General features: G+C 42.0%; 1 protein-coding gene across 3 annotated transcripts in view; it reads left to right on the top strand.

Annotated features, from left to right (window-relative positions):
• Positions 1-20,512, top strand: part of phldb2b (pleckstrin homology-like domain, family B, member 2b) — a 50,066-nt gene extending 29,554 nt beyond the window's left edge. Inside the window, exons 9-24 of one of the 3 annotated variants that reach the window (XM_078291332.1) lie at positions 663-1,049; positions 2,446-2,607; positions 2,717-2,854; positions 4,290-4,418; positions 6,199-6,354; positions 6,746-6,856; positions 7,026-7,100; positions 7,972-8,124; positions 8,807-8,950; positions 9,195-9,294; positions 10,663-10,813; positions 14,668-14,758; positions 16,233-16,379; positions 17,068-17,287; positions 17,508-17,593; positions 17,897-20,512. In XM_078291332.1, the coding sequence (XP_078147458.1) occupies positions 663-1,049; positions 2,446-2,607; positions 2,717-2,854; positions 4,290-4,418; positions 6,199-6,354; positions 6,746-6,856; positions 7,026-7,100; positions 7,972-8,124; positions 8,807-8,950; positions 9,195-9,294; positions 10,663-10,813; positions 14,668-14,758; positions 16,233-16,379; positions 17,068-17,287; positions 17,508-17,593; positions 17,897-18,037 (2,391 nt within the window). In that variant the 3' untranslated portion in view covers positions 18,038-20,512. The remainder of the gene's footprint in view (positions 1-662; positions 1,050-2,445; positions 2,608-2,716; positions 2,855-4,289; positions 4,419-6,198; positions 6,355-6,745; positions 6,857-7,025; positions 7,101-7,971; positions 8,125-8,806; positions 8,951-9,194; positions 9,295-10,662; positions 10,814-14,667; positions 14,759-16,232; positions 16,380-17,067; positions 17,288-17,507; positions 17,594-17,896) is intronic. The other 2 variants (XM_078291333.1, XM_078291334.1) reach the window with 2 other exon arrangements.
• Positions 20,513-21,610: the final 1,098 nt, after the last annotated feature.

Raw genomic sequence — 21,610 nt, 5'->3', positions numbered from 1 at the left:
AGCAGGCAGAATCGTGGCAAGGAGAGTGAGCTCTTCTTACAGGGGTTCTCAGTGAGGGAAAAACACACTTTTTAAAGACTAAAGATTAAAGACTAGATTATTTAGAGCATATAGAGGGATTTTGAAGGATTGTTACTGAGTGTATGTCAGAGTAAACAAGGACATTTTAACCAGAGGAATTGACTGCTGCGATGCTTCCTCAGGTAACCTGAGTAATGGAAACTTAAGGATAATACCCTTTGGCTCAGTTACTGTGATTCTTCCATTCTAATATGCAATGTAGAAGAAAGTTTTTGGGTATTTTGTTAATTTAGTTCTTTGTATTTATTTGACCAATTCAAAAACACATAGGAAAAATGTAAAGGATACTATGAAAAAGTTGCATACAAATTGTTTTGTATAGCTTAGTTCTGACTTGGGCAAAAATGCATTTTAATTTGAATATGGTCTCCCATTATTCTTCTATTTGAGTTGTGATTGATTTGTCTCACCTTGTAATATATGCCATTCAGGGGATACATCCAGCACTTTACGGTATTATAACCGCCTGGATTTTGGCTGCAGTGTAAATTAAAATTGTATCTCTTATAGTGTCAGTACTATTGAATGATACAGGATTACATCTCTACTTGCTGTAACTCTTGTGTGTGTGTTCATCTCAGGAGCGCCAGCGGCTAGAGACCATCTTGTCTCTGTGTTCAGAGCTAGGCCGGGCTGAGAGGGACGGAGGGGGCACGGGTACTGAGCGGAGTCCTGGTTCTGCCGTGGCAGACCTCCAAAAGATCAACCGGGAGCTTGAGAAGCTCCAACTGAATGATGACGATGACGACGCACCGGAGTCTGTCTTCTCCGACTCTTCAGCCATTAATGGAACGACCAGGAATGGACACATCACCTCTACCGGTTCAGAGAACGGTTACTATGATGATGATCTGCAGGTACGACGGAGGCGCAGCAGCGGAAACCGTGACAACAGGGCGGAGTCGCCAGCCATCAGTCTGCGAAGCTCTGGCCCCTCTCCCTCTCCACGTGCACAGAGGAACAATGAGGTAAGAAATACAGTGCTTACTTCCTCAAATGTGAATGTCATATCGTGCTGATACAATGATACAATATCAAATATTGTGTAATATCAAAGCTTTATTTATTGTAACATTTCAAGCAGTCACAGTCAGAGACAGGTTATTGGTTAGTCAGAATCAGAATCACTTTACAAAATACAATGAATGTGCAGAAAATTGTACTTTATACAAACACACAGGTCTTGTCCAGCTTCACACCTTTAATGGATGTGAGTGTAAAGTGAAGTGCAGAGTGTAGAGTTGCCAGCTCATCACCTACCTTCATGTTAACAAGACTGCTAGAGTAGCACCTTTGGACAGCTTTATCGAAGCTTAATCAAACTTAATGTGGGAAGTGATACGCTCTTACTTCTTTCTTGGAGAGATGAGAGTGACAAGGATCACTCCTCTTGATACTTCCAGTGCAACTACACACATATCTTTCACATACACAGATGCGTACACAGATGGGAGATATTTACAGTCCACTTATTAGATTAGAGAGGGCTAAGAGTGGCCATTTAGAATTGACAGCTGGCGTTCATGTGTGAGCGTGTGTGTGTACGTGCTTGTATGTGGGAGCGAATGCGTGTATTTGCACTTGGTTCTTGTCAACAGCTGCCCACATTTGTTTGTAATTTAAGAAAGTAGTACAGCTTCACCACAACATCACTTTAAAAAACTATTTCTCAGCACTGCACCATCCAACTATTATTTAGCTATTATTTAAGGTTCAGACATATTGCAGTGAATGTGTCCAGTGGGCAAACTGTTGAAAAGTAACAAGGGAGAAGATGGGCAGGTGAATTGTCATTTTTCCTAATCAGATTTCACTCATGAATTAATTGGTAATAAAGGTGGGGGTATTTCTTATGTCTTAACTTATGCCAACGGTATACTATAGAGATACCATTCCCACAACCATTCCTCTTCAGATCACCACATTATTGAGTTGATGATGTCAAGTTGTCAGTGATTATAATAGAGAGGTAACACACACCAAAAATATGTTGAGAGGTGCTGATCACTGGAGGTCAACAGGAGAAAACAAGAAAAGGTGTGTCGCACACTCCAGCTCCATAGGAAATACTCTTTATTGGATAATGTTTCGGACTTGCGGCCTTCTTCACGATCAAGAGTAAAAGCACACAAGCACTGGTAAACTATATAGACCAGCAACACCTGATGGTAGTCATGCAATCAAGCTAAACCATTCAGGGTAAAGTAGGCGGACCAAGGCCAATCAAATTACTTTTAAGAAAACAATGACAGACATAAAGTTGTCAGTGATTATCACAACTAATGCTTTACCATGAATCCCCAATATCCCGTCTGAGAAAGTTATCAGTACTATTACAACCTTTGCTGATGATGTCATCAACAGGTGCTTGAGGATGGAGTTCGTCGTCGGGGACAGGAAATGAGGCGTGCAGAGGAGGAAGTGAGGCGCGTGGAGGAGGAGAGGATCCAGGTGCTGAACAACATGGAGGAGCTGGAGCAAAAGATCAAAGAACTGGACAACCAGATGGAGGAATCTGTCCGAGAGGTAGAGAGATAAGATAAAGGAGGCAGTATGGAAAGTTATATAGAGAAGCACACTGCAAATTAATTTAGTCTCATGTTGAGTCTTGAAATCTGACTGGTGTGTATCCAAGGTGGAGGTTGAGCGAGCTCTGGTGGAGGCTGAACAGGATTCAGAGCTAGCTGCTCTCCAGCAGGAAAAAGACGCTCTGGAGACACTCCACAACAAGATGGCTGACCTAGAGACCAAGTCCCAACAGGAAAAAGAAAAGGTATTGAACAGTATGCATTAAAGTATATTAAAGTATCTTAAACACAGTGAACTGTAACTGTTTCAAACACTGAATGACAAAATGGCCAACATGGAGACCAAGACCCAGCAAGAAAGAGAAGGTAGGAAAGAGAGTTTACACTGTTGGGTTAACATTCAAGGGTGAGAGGACACTTGAGATGCTTCACACCAAGAGGGCCCATAACAGACTAAGGTGTTTAATGATGCATTTTCTGCAATTTGTTTGCATTTTTTTCCAATAGACTGGTAAGTGATGTTTGTAATCAAGCAGAGAAGAGAAACACACTGCTCCCGATGGGGAAAAAAGTCTTTAAAAGAGTCTTTAAAAAGTCTTTAAAACCCTACATACCATCTCATCTTTAAACATGTACAACAAAGGACGCAACCAGCGCATGCATTTGTAAATGTGTATGTGTGTGTGTGTGTGTGTGTGTGACACACACACACATACACATACATTGAAGGGTCATGTGACTAACTGGTAGGTGTTAATCCTTCTCATGCTGTCCCTGCTCCAAATATATAACTGCTAATACTGCCCAGAGTATAGCGGTCACCAAGTCATCCTATCTTACACTCACTGCAGTGAGAGAGCCTTGTGTGTGTGTGTGTGGGGGGTGTGTCTGCATTTATACCAATATAGAATATCAATGACAGCGTGGGAGGTGTAAGTGGATAAATGGGTGGAATTTTGTGTGTGTGTGTGTTTTGGGTTGGCACCTTCTCCTCTGTTGGGTTGAGTCCTGGCCAGCTTCTGAAATTTCCATCGACCCCACAGCTGGTAGATACATGATAAAACACCACCATGCTACTGAGAGAGAGGGAGAGAGGGTGAGAGAGCAAGAATGATTTGATTAGATGGTGTTGCGCTGATTCTTCAAAATGCTAACATAAAGTAGGCAAAGTTGTGTGCTTGTACGGAATTTGGACGACTGTGTCTGTTGTAATATATGTAGAGAGGACCATTAACCGTCCGTTAGTCCACCCTCCATTGAACCATTCGACATCTCCCCCCTCTCCCTCCCTAACCCTTCCCTTCTTCTACCCTTCCCTCCCTCCTTTCCATCGCCCTCCTGGAACAGATAGAGGAAATGAAGGCAGGAGGCAGGACTCAGGACACTTTTCTTACATCCCTCCTGCCTTTATTCCCTGTTCCTCTCCCCTTCTCCATCCTTTTATTTTTTCCCTCAAGCGTTCCCTCCCTCCCTCCCTTCCCTCTAGGCCAATCTTGCAGCCCTGGTCGCCGTAGTAACTAACTGTGGCTCCCCAGTCCCACTAACGCTGCCATCCTCTCTCTGTCCTGTGTGTGCGTATTTGTGTGTGTGTGTGTGTTTGCATGTACACATAAACAAATGTGTACATGCATGTATGCGTGTTTACGTGTGCACATATGGATGTGTGCGTGCCTATGCCAGGCGTGCGAGTTGCTGCGAGCAGAGAAGGGCAGGGTAGAGAGGTTGGCTCAGAGTGTGTGTGAGCAGCGCTCCCAGCTGGACAGCTGCCCTGAGGCCACCAAGGAACCCCTGCAGGAGCAGCTAGCCAGGGTCAGTACACGTGCGCACACACACACACACACACGCACGCACATGCACAGGAAGATATGCACTTGCATGTGTGAACACACATATGCGTATCCATGCAGACAAAATGCAAGCATGAACATGTAGGCACGCAAAAACACACACACACACACACGTACATATATACAGGGAAACACACACAGGCATGCATGGACACAGGTACACACTCACACATGAAAAACTGGTACGTAAACATAAATACACGCATATGTAATCACACTTACAAATACATACACACACACACTCAAAACACAGTACAAACACACATGTTCATGTTCACATGAACAGACTCGAACAAAGAAATACGCTATTATAATATTATACTTGTTATAGTTGAACATGCATGTGAACATGCACACATTTGCATGAAAATGTGTTTTTTTTACTGAGCTAACTCTCTGCTCACTGCCGTCTTTGATCTTATACTTCCTTCATTCCCTCTCTTCTCTCTATCCCTTTCCCTTTAATTTTGATACACGTCTGATCATTATTTCACCAGAGCTTTTCATAAAGTATCGTATAGTATAAGTTAAGGTCTGAGACCTATTTGCCTGTTATAGTAATACACTGACTTTTGGACAAATGAGCTCTATGATTGGCCTATCACTGCTCTTTGATCACCATACCAACAACAGGATTAGTGGCAAATTCACCATGTGTGTTTCCAGATTTCATTTAGTTTGCTGCAGTGTCTGCTAAAGCTTTAGTGCACACTGTGTATGTTAAGTGGACAGTGCACCATAACATACCAAATACTGAACACAAAGAAGTGAAACTGCCACTAATCTTCTCGACACACAATAAGTTGATCAATTACTTAATTTGTCAAAAAGTCAGTGTATTCCTTGAGGATTTTGTGATCATTGACCAGTAATTCTAGACCAGTAGTAGCTTATATTGTCTTGGAGAAACTGCACCAATAAATTGTCTCTATTTTGGGGGAATGCTTATGCAACATGTTGCATGTTGACTCAAATGCTGGTTTTGTTGTGGTGGTGTTCTCTGCATGACTGTTCAGAAACATCATGGATCTGTGTGTCTGGTTTGCTTTGTCTGTGTCTGTGCATTTTGGGATGAGATGGTGCTTTTTGATATCTGATTTCAGACATATTCCTTTGTGTCCCAAGCAGTTTCATTTTCTCTCACAGGGTTTTTACAAGACAAAATGCACCTACTCAGACAATCATATCACCCCTTTGGGCGTAAATCTCATACTACTAAGACTCAGAGTTTTTCAGAATTTAAATTTGGAGTTGTGAAGTTTTCACCCAACAGTGATATTTTCTACATCTTCATCATTTTGTGAGTTGAAAAGGTTTTTCTGCACTTTTGTATGCGAGTCTGTCCTATTTTAAAGTGCTCCATGAGATAATTCATATGATTTGTTTCACATGGGAGATTAAGTGTTCACAAGCTTCTCCTCATTTATGCCTTAGGATAGGGTCTTACTAAACATTTAATCAAACAGTCTGTGTTTGTGTGTGTTTGTGTTTGCATGCATGTTATTGTCATGTTTGTATCCTGTATTGGCCCTGTATTTGCATGCGTCCAATAATTCTGTGTGTGTGTGTGTGCACAGGTCTTTTGGGCTTGTATATGTTCTTGTTTATCTTCCTGTATCAGTCTGCCTGCATGTTTCCTTATGTGTGTGTGTGTGTGTGTGTGTATACGCTTGTCCTGTATACATGGCATTTCTCTCTTTGTCTTACCTTTGTTTATGCCTGCATTTGTGTGTGTGTGTCAGGACTGCGAGGTGCTGGAGGCGGAGACGAAGCGTTTTGAGGACCTGGAGTTCCAGCAGCTGGAGAGAGAGAGCAGGCAGGATGAGGAGAAGGAGATCCACACACAGCAGCTTCTCCGGGAGATCGCAGACTACCAGCGCAGCACCGTCACACGCAAGGTAACAGCTATATGTGTGTGTGTGTGTGTGTGTGCGCACACGCGCGCGTGTGTGTGTCAAACCTGGGCAAAAACTGTATACAGTACAGTATTACAATATTTGGTTTATAGGAAATCCATAATCCTCTGAAATCCATAAAAATTCCAATCATGGCATATTTTAAACTATGTTCAGCCTTCTCCTAATTGCTAAGGACTGGCTCTTGGTGCAACAGACTAGTTGTTTGGAACTGAACTGTTTGGGTTGAAACGCTATGTTTGAAATAGTTTTAAATATCTGAAAGCATCCAAACCCATTTGGTTTCCCAACATTGCCAGTAGTGTCATTGCTATGCTCTATCCAGTGAGCTACGTAGAACCGCATAATAAGCACTGTATCACTATTGCTGCAGGAGCGGTTGCTGACTCTGAAGAAGCAGGCAGCACAGATTTCCCAGCAGGCTCAGCGAGAGAAGGACAGCTTCCTGAAGGAGAGGAGCAACCTCGAAGTGATGCTGCAGAGGGTATGAGGGCATGTGTCTTTGCATGCATGCGTTTGTGTGTGTGTGTGTGTGTGTGCTCATGCTTGTGTATGTTTGCTGTCTACTTTAGTTTCATTTACTACATTTCAAAATGCAATAAATATATTGTGCATATGAATGTCAAGAATAACTCCCTTTTTCTGTCTTTTAGGAGAAAGAAAACCTTGGCACTCTGGAACGAAAATACGCTGACCTTACTGGTGGGCGGGGTTTCACTCTGAAGGAGGTACGTTTGGTTGACAGCTGTCAGTTACAATGCGTCCTGTCCTACTCTTTGGATTCTTAAAGACTCCTAAAGATGGCGAGCCCCTCACACCTGGGTGGGATTTCCTTCTCTGCTTCCTAGGATACAGCCTCACTGGCTGACGTGTGTCAGTCCCCTAGCGATCGTTGCTGTGACACCACCTCTGCCGCTTTCTCTCCTCCTGCCAACTTGCGGGCCCTCTCATCCCTCCTTTCCTCTCTTTCTATCAAGAGCGTTGAGGTACCCTCTCTTGATCTCTTTTTCCTCTCTGCGCAGATGTTCTGTTTAAATCAAGCCTTTCCTTCCCTCCTTCCTGCCTTCCTTCCTTCCTTCCTTCCTTCCTTCCTTCCTGTCTTCTCCTCTTTTCTTCCATCTCTTAATTGAAGGGACTGGAATTGAAATCCAATTGCCTGTTCAAGTGCCAGTCACAGGAAGCCAGGAAGAAAAGGGGGAATGATACAGTTCTAGGAATTTGGGCAGAGACTTGACATTTCCTTGATCCGCTCACCCTAACTACAGCTCATACTCACACGTGTCTTAACATTGAGATAACCATGTAAGAATGTTCTGCAAGAGTAACATCATTGTCTTGTGTGCTCCTTTCATTTAATGTTAACAATATGGTGTCAAAGTGACTTGTTTATTACTGCTGTTTATAATATGACTGTTTTTGTTCTGATTTTTGCTTTGAAACTGATAAGAACGCAAACAAATGCTGCATCGATCTAACAACTAATTCTAAGTTTCCACTCACTACCAAATTGCTGAAATAACATGTCTTAATATGGCTGAATCACTCCATGCTATGCCTCACCCTGTCTTTCTCCCCGTTTCTCCACATGCTATGTTCCAGGGCTATGTCACAGTCAGTGAAATCAATGAGCTTTACTCACAGCTTGGGGGCGACCCTAAACCTGCCCCTCGCCCCGTTCTGGCCAATCCCTCCCCTGCGCCCGAGCCTAGCCCCTCCCCTGACGACAGCACCCCCAAACCAGCGGAGGATGAGGTGTGTGTGTAGGGGTGTTAAGGGCTTGCGTGTGTATTTTAGTACGCAAACCTACATACATGTAAAGAGTGTGTGTATGAGAGTGTTGTTATCCAGTACAGATTCCTGTTCATTTTAATATTCCTTCCTACATAGTACTTTGTAATCTTCCCTCTCTGCTTTTTTCCCCCTTTTTCTCAGTTCTCTTACACTCTTTCAGTTTTCTGACAGTATTCCTCTCTTCTTTTCAAAGCTCTGTCATTCCTCCTCTCATGCCGACTGTCACTCCTCTTCCTCTTCCTCCTCCTCCTCTTCCTCCTGCCATCTGAATCCCCGCCCCCTCCCCAAAACACCCTCCGTTCATTGGCCAGAGAACATGGTGACGTACCGAGACCCCTCCCCCCTCCCCGACTCCCCTCCTCCCCCCCTTCCTGTCAAAAAACACCATCACCGACACAGGCAGGTAAAGTGTGTGTGTGTGTGTGTGTGTGTCAGTATGCGTGTGTTTATTTGTCTGCCTGTCTTTAGATATGTGGCTGAGAACAGAGTAGTAGAAATATCTGTAAGATTGTGCTCTGTGTGTGTGTGTGTGTACGGAACTGTGTGGGCAGGGACAATGTGTAGAAACAGTGTGACTAAATCAGAAAATTGTACCCTGTGTTGTTGTTGTGATGTGTGTGTGTGTGTGTGTGTGTGTGATCAGCACTTCCGTCTGCTGGAGGAGAGGAAGAGGTGTGAGAAAGAAGGCGGGTCCCATCTGAGTGACACATTACCCAGAAAGAAAACCACACCCACCATGCCCCCCCAGTTCACCTGTGCAACACTGGGACGCAGCTTCCCTAACAAGGTACACACACACACACACACACACACACAACATACAGTACATGACACAAAACAACACAACTCACCCGATGTCATACTTTGACTTTCTGTTGGTCTGTCTGTATTCTATAGTCTATTTTCCCATTTGACTGTATGTACAAAGTTGCAAGATGCTTTGCTCTAGATGCTATAGAGCCAAAAAAATTGTAATAAAAGAAGCATGGAAATACTGATTTGAGGCTTTCTCTCTCCATGGTCCTCCGCAGTCCCATCAGCCCCTGATGCAGAGCTCCAGCTGTGGCAGTATTCTACCCAGATTGCTCTCTATATCCAACAAGGAAACAGAATCTCGACGTCTGCATAAAGGTACACACACACACACAGCAGCTCCCACCAGTGCACACATACACAAAGCGCTCACACTTACGAACGCACACACACTGAGAGGCATGTAACTTCACACACAAAGACGCATATATACAGACTCAAATACACATATTCACTCAGACTCTTTCTCTGGCTGTCACATTCTGTTTCTCTCTCGACACACACTCGACTCTCAAATGCACACATCAACTCATTTCTGTAATGTGAAAATGTCCCATATATGGTCACATCATTCCCCATTTGAGGTTTTGTGTGTGAGTGTGGGTGTGCGCACAAGCATATGCCTCCTTGTGTGTGTGTTTGTGTGTTTTGGTGGATTAGACTGTGTCTCATTTGTTTATTTGTCTGTGGAGATAGCGTAGGAATAAGTGGAGGAGGGCAACTCCATCAAGCGGTTTCAGTATGGTGCGTGTGTGTGTGTGTGTGTGTGTGTGTGTGTGTGTGTGTGTGGGGGGGGGTGTTTATCCAAATCTATGAAAAGCAGAGACATGCAAGCACATTCACTTTAGGTGCTGGAATGAGTGTGAAACAACTGTATTGTTAATACAATTAATACAATTTTTTTTAGCTGCCTTTGCCATGTATTGTGACAAAAATCCACCTTTTTAAGTGGATCTCTATTAAGTCCACATCCAACCACCAACATCAACCAGCATTTCCCATCAGTGTTGTCTATTTCTATATAATTGTTTTATTACAGTATTTCTATGAGACAGATATTCAGAAAGAAGATCAGTGTTTTGAAATATTTGCAGAGTATTTTTGTGTCTTTAGTTCCTGGCACTGGCACATTTATCTGGTCCCTTTGGTCCCTTGAGCTGGGTTATCAGATGGGTGGGTCTGCCTTCTGGGGTAGATGGTATCACGTGTGTGTGTGTGTGTTTCCTGTAGCCAGTAGATGAGCTTCTCTCGCCAAAGTATCTGGGCCGTGATTTTGTCGTCCCTCTGTCTATGTCTAAGGATATGTCATTTTCTTTCTGGACTTCTTTTTTGTTAATGTTGTTGTGGTTGTTATATGTGGATTGCACAGATTTCTCCTACCTCCTTTTTGAATTACATGTATCATACTGTTTGATACAGTGTATTTTTTTGTGAGTCCTACCATTTGGACACATTTTGAACCTGAAGCAGTTGCACCTCTCGGGTGTGTGAAGTGTTCATTGGTGTGTGAGTGTTTTTCACGGTGGCAGGGCATTGTGATCCGAAGTTGGTGCCCTATGGGCAAACTGTAGTCCCAGAGGGAGGGGCTCAGACAGGTAAAACACACACACACACAACCTTAAAGAGTAAGTTACTGCATGTTACTGAAGCCGATTTTCTTTTCTCTTTCTGTGTGTGTGTGTTCAGGTCAGCCTAGCTCGCGGGCAGCCTCCCAGACCAACGTCTACCTCGATGCCTTTGGTTACCGTGACAACCAGGCCTTTGACACAATGAGTGTGGACAGTTCAGACTCCATAGAAACCAGCATCTCCGCCTGCTCCCCCGACAACGTCTCCAGGTGAGTGATTGTGGTGTGTGTGTGTATATGCAAGTGTGTGCACATCTGTGGGTATTAATAGTAGTAAGAAAGATGAAGGCTGTGTGTGGCGTGAGTGTTTCTGCATTGTGTGGACATTACCAATCATCACAAAGAAAAATGAAAAGTTGTTTAGCCTGTATTTTCTGTGTGTGCCAGTATGTACCGATGAACTTATGGTGCTCTCATCATTTCCTCTCTTTGTATGATGTGAAAAATGGAGCCGAGAGACAGACAGACAGAGAGGAGAGACAGAAAGAGAGATTGTGATCAGGATGACAGACAAAGCAAGGAAACAGCCTCAGTGAAAAGTTGAATGTTGAAAAAAAAACATTATCTTGTGAAAACCCTGAAAGAGCACATTTGTGGACAGACACAAGATAGAGACCGGACAATAGAGAAAAAGTCCCTTTGTTTTTATAATGTGAAACATTGACTGTAGAAAGAGGGGGGAGAGGGGGGGCAACAAAGAGAGAGGAGAAAGTGAGTTAATGTAAAAAGTGTGTGGAGCTGCAAAGCAGAGGTTTCCCGCCTTTCATGGTCTCTCCTCGGAGAATAGGATACGTAGAGCTCTGTGTGTGTGTGTGTGTGTGTGTGTGTGTGTGTGTGTGTGTGTGTGTGTGTGTGTTGTAGAGAAGTCTTGATTAGTGTTCTAGGGGTCAGGTTACGGAACAAGGAAAACATGAAGCAGTGCATTTGAGTGTTGGTTTGTGTGTGTGTGTGTGTGTGTGTACATTCAACCCCCCTCAGGTTCAGATGAACTGAGCAAACCAGCATGAATGTGGAGGTAGATTCAGGGGTCCAGCCCCCCATCTGGACTAAAACCATGTGTGGTGCTCTTCCTTCTCTCCTATTTACAGTGGTTGAGTCCTTTTTTCTCCCCTCCCCTTGTTACTCTGAATGGTACGGTCTTGTTTCTGCAGATAGATTTTGTATGGTCCCAAACCATTTGCAGGTTGACCTCTCTGCATTGTAAAAGTTTGCCTGGAATAGCTTGCTCCATTTGGATTGCGTGACACTCGGTTGGGTTGGATTGGACTGGAATTAATGTGTGGGAGTAACTGGATCAGTGCTGGACAAAATAGTAGCAGAATACATTTTGAAGGCTTGAAAATATATGCAGAGGACTTGATTCGTCTCATCTTGCCAGTGATGTGTCCAGTTTTGAGGAGGTACAAGTGTCGGAACAAGACAAACCAAGCGCTCCTCAAGTAGTCCAAATATTTGAAGCCGGAGTCAAATACAGATTTTAACTGAGCTGGTCTACGATGACTATGAGCGCAATTCCCTCTCATCGACTGAGGTAAGGGAATCATAGTGGGAAGAGGGGGAGGAAGGGAGGGAAGGATGGATGGATGTTAAAGATAAAATAGGATGAATAAATACTGGTGTGAGTGATGGGAGGGAGATAGGGGAAGTTTGATTGGCATAAGCCGGTTTAGGAAAGGCCACTAATATATTTTAATCAGCGGGATAATACATTGTAATATACAAACTTAAACAGTGATATAATCTGATTACTTCCAGGTACTTTAGGTTTAAATACATATATGACTCTTGTGCTGAAAAATCTAACTCTTTGTGATTGACAGTGCAATGTTCTGATTTTACAGTTAACTACTAGACTGAAATATAGCAGATATTGCAGATGAGGGCATTAAAATAATTTCAAGTCAACCGACTACATTGGCTTATGGAATGAAGAATGTTGTACCCTCCAAAGTAGTTTTTATAATGAAAGGGAATGATGTTGAACAGGCTGGCTACCTGCCAAAGTGGCTAACGGAATCAAACATTTCCTAGCATGTAGTTGGTGGTTGGTGTTAATTTTAAGCCATGGCAAAGTATAGAGTGAGAGGTGTGGGGATGATTTAGCTAATGAAACTGTCAACTGTTGAAGCCGATTAGGAAGAATTACAAGAGAGCGGGAAACCCTTCTCCTCTCGTTCCTTTCTTTTTTTGGTTTTCTCTCTTCCCTCTCTCTCTCCCAATCCGTCTCCCTCTCTCCTTTACTCAATCTACTTCTCTCCCTCCATCCCTCCCTGGTTTGTTTAGACTGAGTCTAATGTGGACCATTCATCTGAACAATGTTGTGACATCAGCACAGAAACACACTGGATATCTGTTTGCCTCTGGCTCTGGATGAAAGAGAGATAAAGAGAGAGAGAGAGAGGGGGGGGGGGGTAATGGAGTGAGAGGAGAAAATGAGGGAGAGGTAGAAATTAGATTTGTTATGACAAAGACACACATAGACAAACACACACACACATCCCTTCCCTGTGATGTAGCGTCAATTGAGAATGTATGCCATGTGTATACCAGCTGTCTGCAGTCTGGGAGTCCTGGAACTAGACAGTGACACAGCAGAGTGTCAAAAAAAAACTACGAGAGAGAGAGAGAGAGCGAGAGGAAGAGAGAGATGGTGTGATCCTTAAGTTGCCTTGACATCCAGGCTGCCATTCCTAATGAATTTCCTCTTTGATCCAACACACACACACGCACAAACACAGAATAATCAGAGTATTCTCAGGAGAGAATAGCTTTGGGGTTGGAATGCCAAACGGAATGCTTTATTAAGCCATGACTGTGTGTGTGTGTGTGTGTGTGTGTGTGTGTGTGTGTGTGTGTGTGTGTGTGTGTGTGTGTGTGTGTGTGTGTGTGTGTGTGTGCGCCCACAAGATTACATGGCAGTTATCACACAGACTGAGGGCCTGTTTCTCAGACATGGATTAAGCCTCGTCAGAAACTAATATTAAAAAAATCCTCCAGAACTCTGAAACTGGCCCAGAGATTCCTAGAAAATGCAACACCTGAAAAAATAGACACTAAAAAAGTAAGAAAGAAAAGGATTTGTGTGAGAAAGCAACGGTAGCTACATTTGGAAAGCTTATATTATATATTATGATGATGACAGGCAGCACAACAGTTGGCTAGTTGGCTTGCAATATATCATTGTGGCTATATCTGGCTTTGTAGAAATAAACAATTTGTATATACATATACATAGGATGAGTGTGAGAGAGGGAGTGAAGTGGAAAGTAGGGGCAAAGGGAATGAAGGTGAGGCAGAACTGTTATTTACTATATATGTGACACTGGAATCTGTGAGGCCCTGATAGTTCCCTGTGCATCCTGTTCAGTAAGCTGATAGAGCCAGTAAGCACACACAAGTCCAGTAAGATAAAATTCCACATACACAGTCACTGCCAGTAAGCTGTTTTGGGCTAATTTCTTACCGGCACAGCATAGCTCCAGCTCCAAGAAGTAAAACCTGAATCACTGGAAGCTTGGAAAAGGTTCCAGACCTCTTAATGCCAGAGTTTTTTCATACAGTCCAGTAGTCAGATTGAGGGAATGATACAGGGAAAGAAGGCGGAGGCAGATGGAGGGAGAGAGGAGGTGGGGTGGATGGAAGAAGAGACAGGAGGTGAGGTGGATGAAAGAAGAGAGGAGGTGGGGGGGGGGGGGAGTGTATGAGGTTACCATCCGACTTGTTCCAGGTGTTCCTTTGAAGTGAAATGAAAGTGAAATGAACAGCAGCAGAATTCTTTTAGTCTAGACTCTAGCCAGCACACACACTCATAACATTACGCAAAGTTTTCAGGCCTGCTGGAATACATCAGGAATGTAATACAGGCCTGCTGGAATACAGAAGAACATAGTGTGTGTGTCTCATAGTCAACCTTCGGAAAGTTGCTTTAGTTGTTTGTGTTGGCTTGACTATATGCTGAGTGGTTGATTGTACAACACAAATTTTACATGTTTTTCTAATGTGTATGTGTATGTGTCTGTGTGTGTGTGTGTGTGTGTGTGTGTGTGTGTGTGTGTGTGTTGCAGTGCCAGTACCTCAAATGTGGCCAAGCTGGAGGAGATGGAGCGTCTGCTGAGAGAAGCCCAGGCGGAGAAGAACCGCCTCCTTGAACACAAGGTCACTAACACACACATGCATACACATGTGCACACTCTCACTCTCTCTCTCCACTGAAGACCACATTGTGAATAAGCGTTTCATGTGTATCCCTTGAGTACAGATAAACATGTTCATGGATATTTTAAAGTTTATACTTTTTATATATTCTAATCAAATCACTCTCTTGCTCGCTCACGCTCTCTCTTTCTCTCGCTCTCTCACTCACTCACTCACCCCTAAACAAACTGTTCTGCCCGACTGTAACACACCTACTGTAACACACCTATTGTAAGGCGAATGTCCCATACATAATACGTTTGTGTCTATACAGAATAAGTCAAATATACAGTCAAGCATTGGGATAGTGAGCAAAAAGTGGTATTATACTGTTGAATCATCTTGTGTAAACTGGATTTCACATAAAAATACAAATGTTAGGCAAAAGAACAGACTGTCAGTTTTATAGCATCATGCCTGTTAGCACTTAAAGGATAAGGCTGGTGTTTTTTAATGCATTGCTTACCGTCAACAAATCCTATGAAAATAACAAAATCAACAATGCTCTACTCCCGTTACTTTCTGACTTCCCACGTTCCCTTTTTAGCTGTCAACCCAGAAGTCATTGGCTCCAATTGTAAGCTAAAAACCTTGAAATACAGCTCACAAAGACATAGTTTCAATTTTAAAAATCTCTAACTGTTACCACGAAAAGTCAGGCTGTTGTAGTTATAACCAAATCAAATTCAAGTGGGAACAAATTCTTCATTATGCCGGGGACTATTTTCGATGCTACGGAACTACTTTCCTGAGATCGCAAACGTCTTTACAGCCGGCTTATTAAGTTGTTTGAGGAAAAAGTCGGCCGGCCCTGTGCATCGCGATGATGAAATATGTTGCCCAGAGCAACGGCATGGCTCTTTGACGTGTTTTTAATCATTTTTTTTAATACAATGGAGTTCTATGGCTGCTGGGACATGGCTTCATTGGGCACCGGCTACATGGGTGAGACTTGTTGGCAAAACAAAATCATTGCTGATTTTGTTATTTTTATAGGATTTGTTGACAGTAAGCAATGCATTAAAAAACACCAGCCTTATCCTTTAAGATCTTTTTATTGTTACTATTTACAGCCTGTTGACAGAAGAGACAGCCAAATATGTCAGCATGGCTAACAACACAATAGCCTACAAAAAAAGTACAATAAAATTTGCTTACAATGTACCCCACTATCATGCTTCTTCCTGTTTTTTTTGTAACTTTTGCTTAACCCCAATTAAATGTTTTTCTTGTAAAATTGATAAGTCCCTTGCACATGTACAAGGACTTGCCATTTTGATAAATGCCCACACTTATACCGTAGAGGCACTACCTTACCTCATAACATCCTTTAAAAATTGCCAGGGATTGCCGTTTTCATAAAACATTACGCGATTGCCCCAGTTGTATGTGTGTGTGTTTTGCAATGCATTGTAATGTTTCGATCATCCCTCAGGAGCGAGAGATGGAGGTTCGAAAGCATGCCTTGGATGAGGAGAGGAGAAGAAGGGAGGAGCTGGAGAAAAGGCTGCAGGAGGAGACGAGCAGACGACAGAAACTCATCGACCGCGAGGTGAAGCTGCGAGAGAAGCAGAGGGCACAGGTGAGAGAGAAAGAGAGGGAAGGAAAATGTGCTTCTATGTACAGTATATTACAGTCAAATGAAATATTTTATGGTATAGCAGTTATTTTTAGTCCATCTATAGGCTCACTCACATTGCATGACTATCATTGCAGCTAGTCTGCAACTAGAGAAGTGCCAAAAGTGCAGAATTAAGAATTAAGTTTTTTCTCAACAGTATAAGGAGCATTTTATCATATATTTTACTAGTAAAGACGATTTTGAACCCCTTTCCTCCATTGTCCTCTCATTATGCACACAGGAATTTGATGTCAGCTTTTTCATGGGTTTTTTTTGGACACAGCATTCCCTCTCATTTCTGCAACTAATTTTTCTGCTTGATTTATTATTTCCTCCTTTCTGTATGGCTCTGATCCCTACCCTGCTGACAGTATTCAGTATAAGCTACATTCATCATCTTTTGCTCTCTTGGCAGTAGAAGAAGGAGAACAAGTACTCAATTATCATATGCTTTAATTCAGATTTATATATGATATAAAACTATATGCATTATATTAATTATATAAACATAAAAGAAAATTCTAAATCTGTTTCAAGACTTTTAGAGTAATGGCATTGTTCCTGGTTACATTTCTGTTCCTCCAAAAATATTTCTCTGTTGTAATCTGAACCATTTTCTCACTGTACTCGTTAACTCTTTCCTCTCCAGTCCCGGCCGCTAACCCGCTACCTGCCGGTGCGAAAGGATGATTTTGACCTGCGGGCTCACATCGAGTCGGCGGGCCACAGCGCAGACACCTGCTTCCACCTGTCCATCACCGAAAAGACCTGCCGAGGCTACCTGGTCAAGATGGGAGGCAAGATCAAGACCTGGAAGAAACGCTGGTTCGTCTTCGACCGCAACCGACGCACGCTCTCCTACTACGCAGGTAGGACCGACACGCAACTACATGTGTGACAAATGCACTGACATTCACATACAGACAGAGAAACAGGCAGAGGGCATACAGTATGTACTATACTGTACTGTACAATACTGTATATTGTACATGTATAGACACAGAATACACACCCACAGCTACAGTGCATTTCTCTCCTCTCTGTTTCCTCTCTGTTTTATATCTATTGTTGTGATTTTCTTTCCTGCAGACAAGCATGAAGCCAAGCTGAAAGGAGTCATCTACTTCCAAGCCATTGAGGAAGTGTATTACGACCACTTGAAGAACGCACATAAGGTGTGTGTGCATGTGTGTGGGTGTGTAAGAGATAAAGGAGAGTGATGCATGATAGTCCTGTGCCATAAAAAATGCAATATTTCAATACCTTCCACCTACCAACTCTTCTTCTTCCCTTCCTCTTTCTATCACCCACTCATCATTCTGCATTCCCTCTTTCACTTTCTCCTACACTCTCTCCCTGTTCCTCCTTCTTTTCTCCATCCCTTTCCCTATCTTCCTCCCTCTCTCCTTCCTTTTTTCTTCCCTCACTACCTTCTCCCTTCCTTCTCTCTCTCTCTCTCCCTCCTTTCTCTCCGTCAGAGCCCCAACCCGTCCCTGACCTTCAGTGTAAAGACCCACGACAGGGTTTACTACATGGTTGCTCCCTCTCCCGAGGCCATGAGGATCTGGATGGACGTCATCGTCACCGGTGCTGAAGGATACACCCAGTTCATGGTGTAGCGATGAGGCCATGGGCGGCGGGATATGGCCAACGCACTACAGGACAAGCTTCCGATCGCTGTCTTTGTGGCTTTACGGAGCTTTATTTTCCTTCTTCATTCTTGGATTTTTTTTTAAGTATCCGGATGGACATTTTTGTCATCTGCACCGAGGGATTTACTCATTTCTTGGTGTGTAGAGAGAGAAGCCTTGAGTCGGTCAAGCCACTTTAATCTTTTTATTGCAAGATGGGCAGGGTTTACAATTTTATGCGATGTGTTCAGGTGAAATTGTAGGCAGACAAAAGATAATTATAGCGTTTTAGGCAATCTGCTTCCATTGTGGCCAGGCAAGAGCAGTCAATCCTCGAAAAGTAAGAGTTCAGGGGTTCTGAAATGGTGCTGTGGTCCACCAGTGTGCCTTGGAGTGAGCTCAGGTGTACCTTGAGATTTTGCTTAAGTGTAAAGGACATTAAAAAGGTTTACCTGACTTCACTCTTATTCAACCAGATAAGCTTATTACAACACATTGTCTTTGGTTTTTCTTTTTTTGGGCCATACAAAGCTTTATGTGATTAAGAATGTTTTTGAGGGTTTTTTCCCCAATTTAAAAACATGGGTGTGCCATGGATTTTTTTAATTTGCTGAAGTCCACAGCAGCATCAAAAGGGTTAATAATACCATATTTGTTCCAGGGCCTTACTGTTCAACAGCATAATTCTTTGTAGATGACAGCTCTGGCTGGGACTAGCTCTCTCCTCATATTTGTGACTTTTCGGACTAAGTCTCATTTTTCTTTGTTTTTTCATATGGAATTTTTATGCCAAGGTGCCTTTGAAAAATAGCAATGCTGAACTTGGCCAGTTGTTTTGAGTTCTATATTATGCTGACGTTACATGAGGGTTAGTCATTATCAACATTTTAAGGAAAACATTACAGTGAATGAATAGTTGTTTTTAGAAAAGATAAGTGCCATATAAGAGCCTACACAGGATCCTCCGAACATGTGTCATGCAAGGACTTACGGTCAACATTTGATGGTTTTTATTTTTTCAGACAATTTCAAGTGTGTGTAGACAACATAATGCATAATGTTTTACCAGAAATGTAATTGAAAGAACATTGTATTATAGTTTGATACTTTTTTCAGCTTTATTTCATTGCAGTTATATCATGGAGAGAAATGTTGCTGTCACATCCTCAGGTCTTAACTGTGTGCGTGCACATAATGCATGCACCATGTGATCGTGTGTGTATTTATATACATATGTGCTAAGAAGTGCCCTTATGTATGCACCTCCATTTACTGTGACTTTGTCACATATGTAGCTCCAAGGTGCTATTCTTCCACAGTGAACTACACTCATACTCCAAGCCAATAACGCCTTGATATACACTAACAGTTTAAACTTGGCTGTAATGATATGCTCGACTTATGACGAAGATTGATTGCTATGCTGGGTTTACAAGCCACAGTATCAGAAACAAAGCTGAAACTGTGAAACAGCGGCCTAAACAAAAAGGTCGGGTGACTTTCCATTACAAGGAATTAAATGAGCAAGGAGAACAATGGAGAACAATGACTTGTTACTTCGGCACAAAATTGTGATATTTGTTTGTAAATTTTGTTTCCCAGTTGTAGTTATGTAATAGATTATTATATCATGATACATTGTCAGCTTATTGTGCCTTTTTCATATCATGTTTTGTGTGACAGTATGTTTTTACATGCATATTATCCATTATTTTCCCAGAGCTAGATGTATCTGTATATCCAATGCCAAACTGTCTGTGGTAAGAAGAAAAAAGCAAATACAAAAACATGGTCCACATTGTTTCTGTGAGAAAAAAGCTTCATAGGATTAGGTCTTTTGAGATGTCAGACAGACAAAATCTATGGTACACATAAACACTTAATGGCTTCTACTATTATATAAAACTGATTATTATTATGCTGCTTTGGTCCACTAGGTCTCATTGCTTTGATTACCACTACTTCACTTTAATATATTTGCTAAATTGACTATTCCACATTGATCAGTAATGCCGGTTTTGTGCTGTTTATCATCAGATAGTCATGTAATATTGGTGTATTATTTGAAAGATATGCTTTTTGTGCTTTTTTGTAAACTGTTTTCATCCTACATCCCAATGTTTCAGGGTGGGAGGCAGCCCACTGGTCATCAATTTGTTTTCATCTCCTTGGCTCTTGGCTTAGTTCTTGGTTCTGTTGTTCTGACCAAAGCATATGTTCATGCGGCAAAATGTATTTATATTTGGTTTCTTTGCTTTGACTGCTTCTTCTCCAAATGTTGTCATATTGTGGAATGTCTTTCAAATCAAAATTGTCATTAAGGTTGTTTTTTTTTTTTTTTTTAATTGTATGAATAGCTCTTTTTTAGCATTTCTATTTAGATCACACTATATTTATGCCATTACCAATGCATGTACCTTAATTTTGTATTTCCATATGGATAATAAAAAATGATATATTTTACCGATATATTTAGTGTTTGTGTCTTAATAAGCGAGCTCCAGTGAGTGTACTTCCTCTTTAAGTCCTGAAATAAATTAGAATACCGCTGTCTCCCGATTCTCTACTGCAGGAACGAACACACCACAGCTTTCACAAGATCAACTTCTCGTCAAGATTATTACCTGTGTTTTGACTGTGGTTAAAAGTCAAATTCCTTGTGCACCTGTTGTACAAGGCAAAAAAGAGAAATTCTGATTCTGAACTTCTGGAGTTTCCTCCACAGAAATATGACCGGAAAACAGTAATGTCCCATTAAATCTGAATGAGTTGTACATCTAAAAAACCACTGTAAAATCACACCAATGTGTGTTTTTATTGACAGAAATCAGTGCATCACAGGTATAGAAAGTTCAACAAGTACATAAACCTTCACCACAGTAATAAGGAAAACAACTGCAGGGGAAATGAAACAAAATATATACAATCAGTTTCACAATGAAAATACCGTTACAGTGGTTTAACAAGGATAACATTCTTTTCATTGACCATTTGCAATTATTTTGTGAGATATTAAGAAAACATTTCTTTGAAAACAAGGCAAAGATAAAATAAATACATGTTTCAGTGGACTTACTTAAAGCAGTATGAAGTATTTATAAAATTAAAGACATGAGTAAGTTTTTCTCAGAAGCCATACAGCACTTAATAATAATAGAACAGTGGCTAGTCTTCAGGACCCACAGTACTGTTGGTTTTTTATCCTACCAGCTAGTTAATTGCGGTTAATTACATTCACCTGGCATCCCAGGTGTAAATGAGTCACTGATTAGATGGCTAGAATGAAAACCAACAGGGCTCTGGGTCCTGAGGACCGAAAACCATTGGAATAGAACAGAAAAAGAGAAAAATAGCACATATCATCACCATGGATTTACAAGGATATACTGTATCTAATGCAGTATTTTAAAATAAACTCCTTTGGATTTATTCGGAATACAATACTTGTAAGGCATCAACAAAACCATTTAATGGTTTTAACCAATTAATGTCCTACCTGGCTGAATCCCAAAGGAATTCCCTCTAGGACAGAGTTAACTGATCTATCCAGCCAGTTAGGCC

Source organism: Centroberyx gerrardi, chromosome 22 (genome assembly GCF_048128805.1).
Source record: "Centroberyx gerrardi isolate f3 chromosome 22, fCenGer3.hap1.cur.20231027, whole genome shotgun sequence".
In the NCBI taxonomy this organism is placed as follows: Eukaryota; Metazoa; Chordata; class Actinopteri; order Beryciformes; family Berycidae; genus Centroberyx; species Centroberyx gerrardi.
This window is presented reverse-complemented; position numbering and strand designations above follow the sequence as displayed.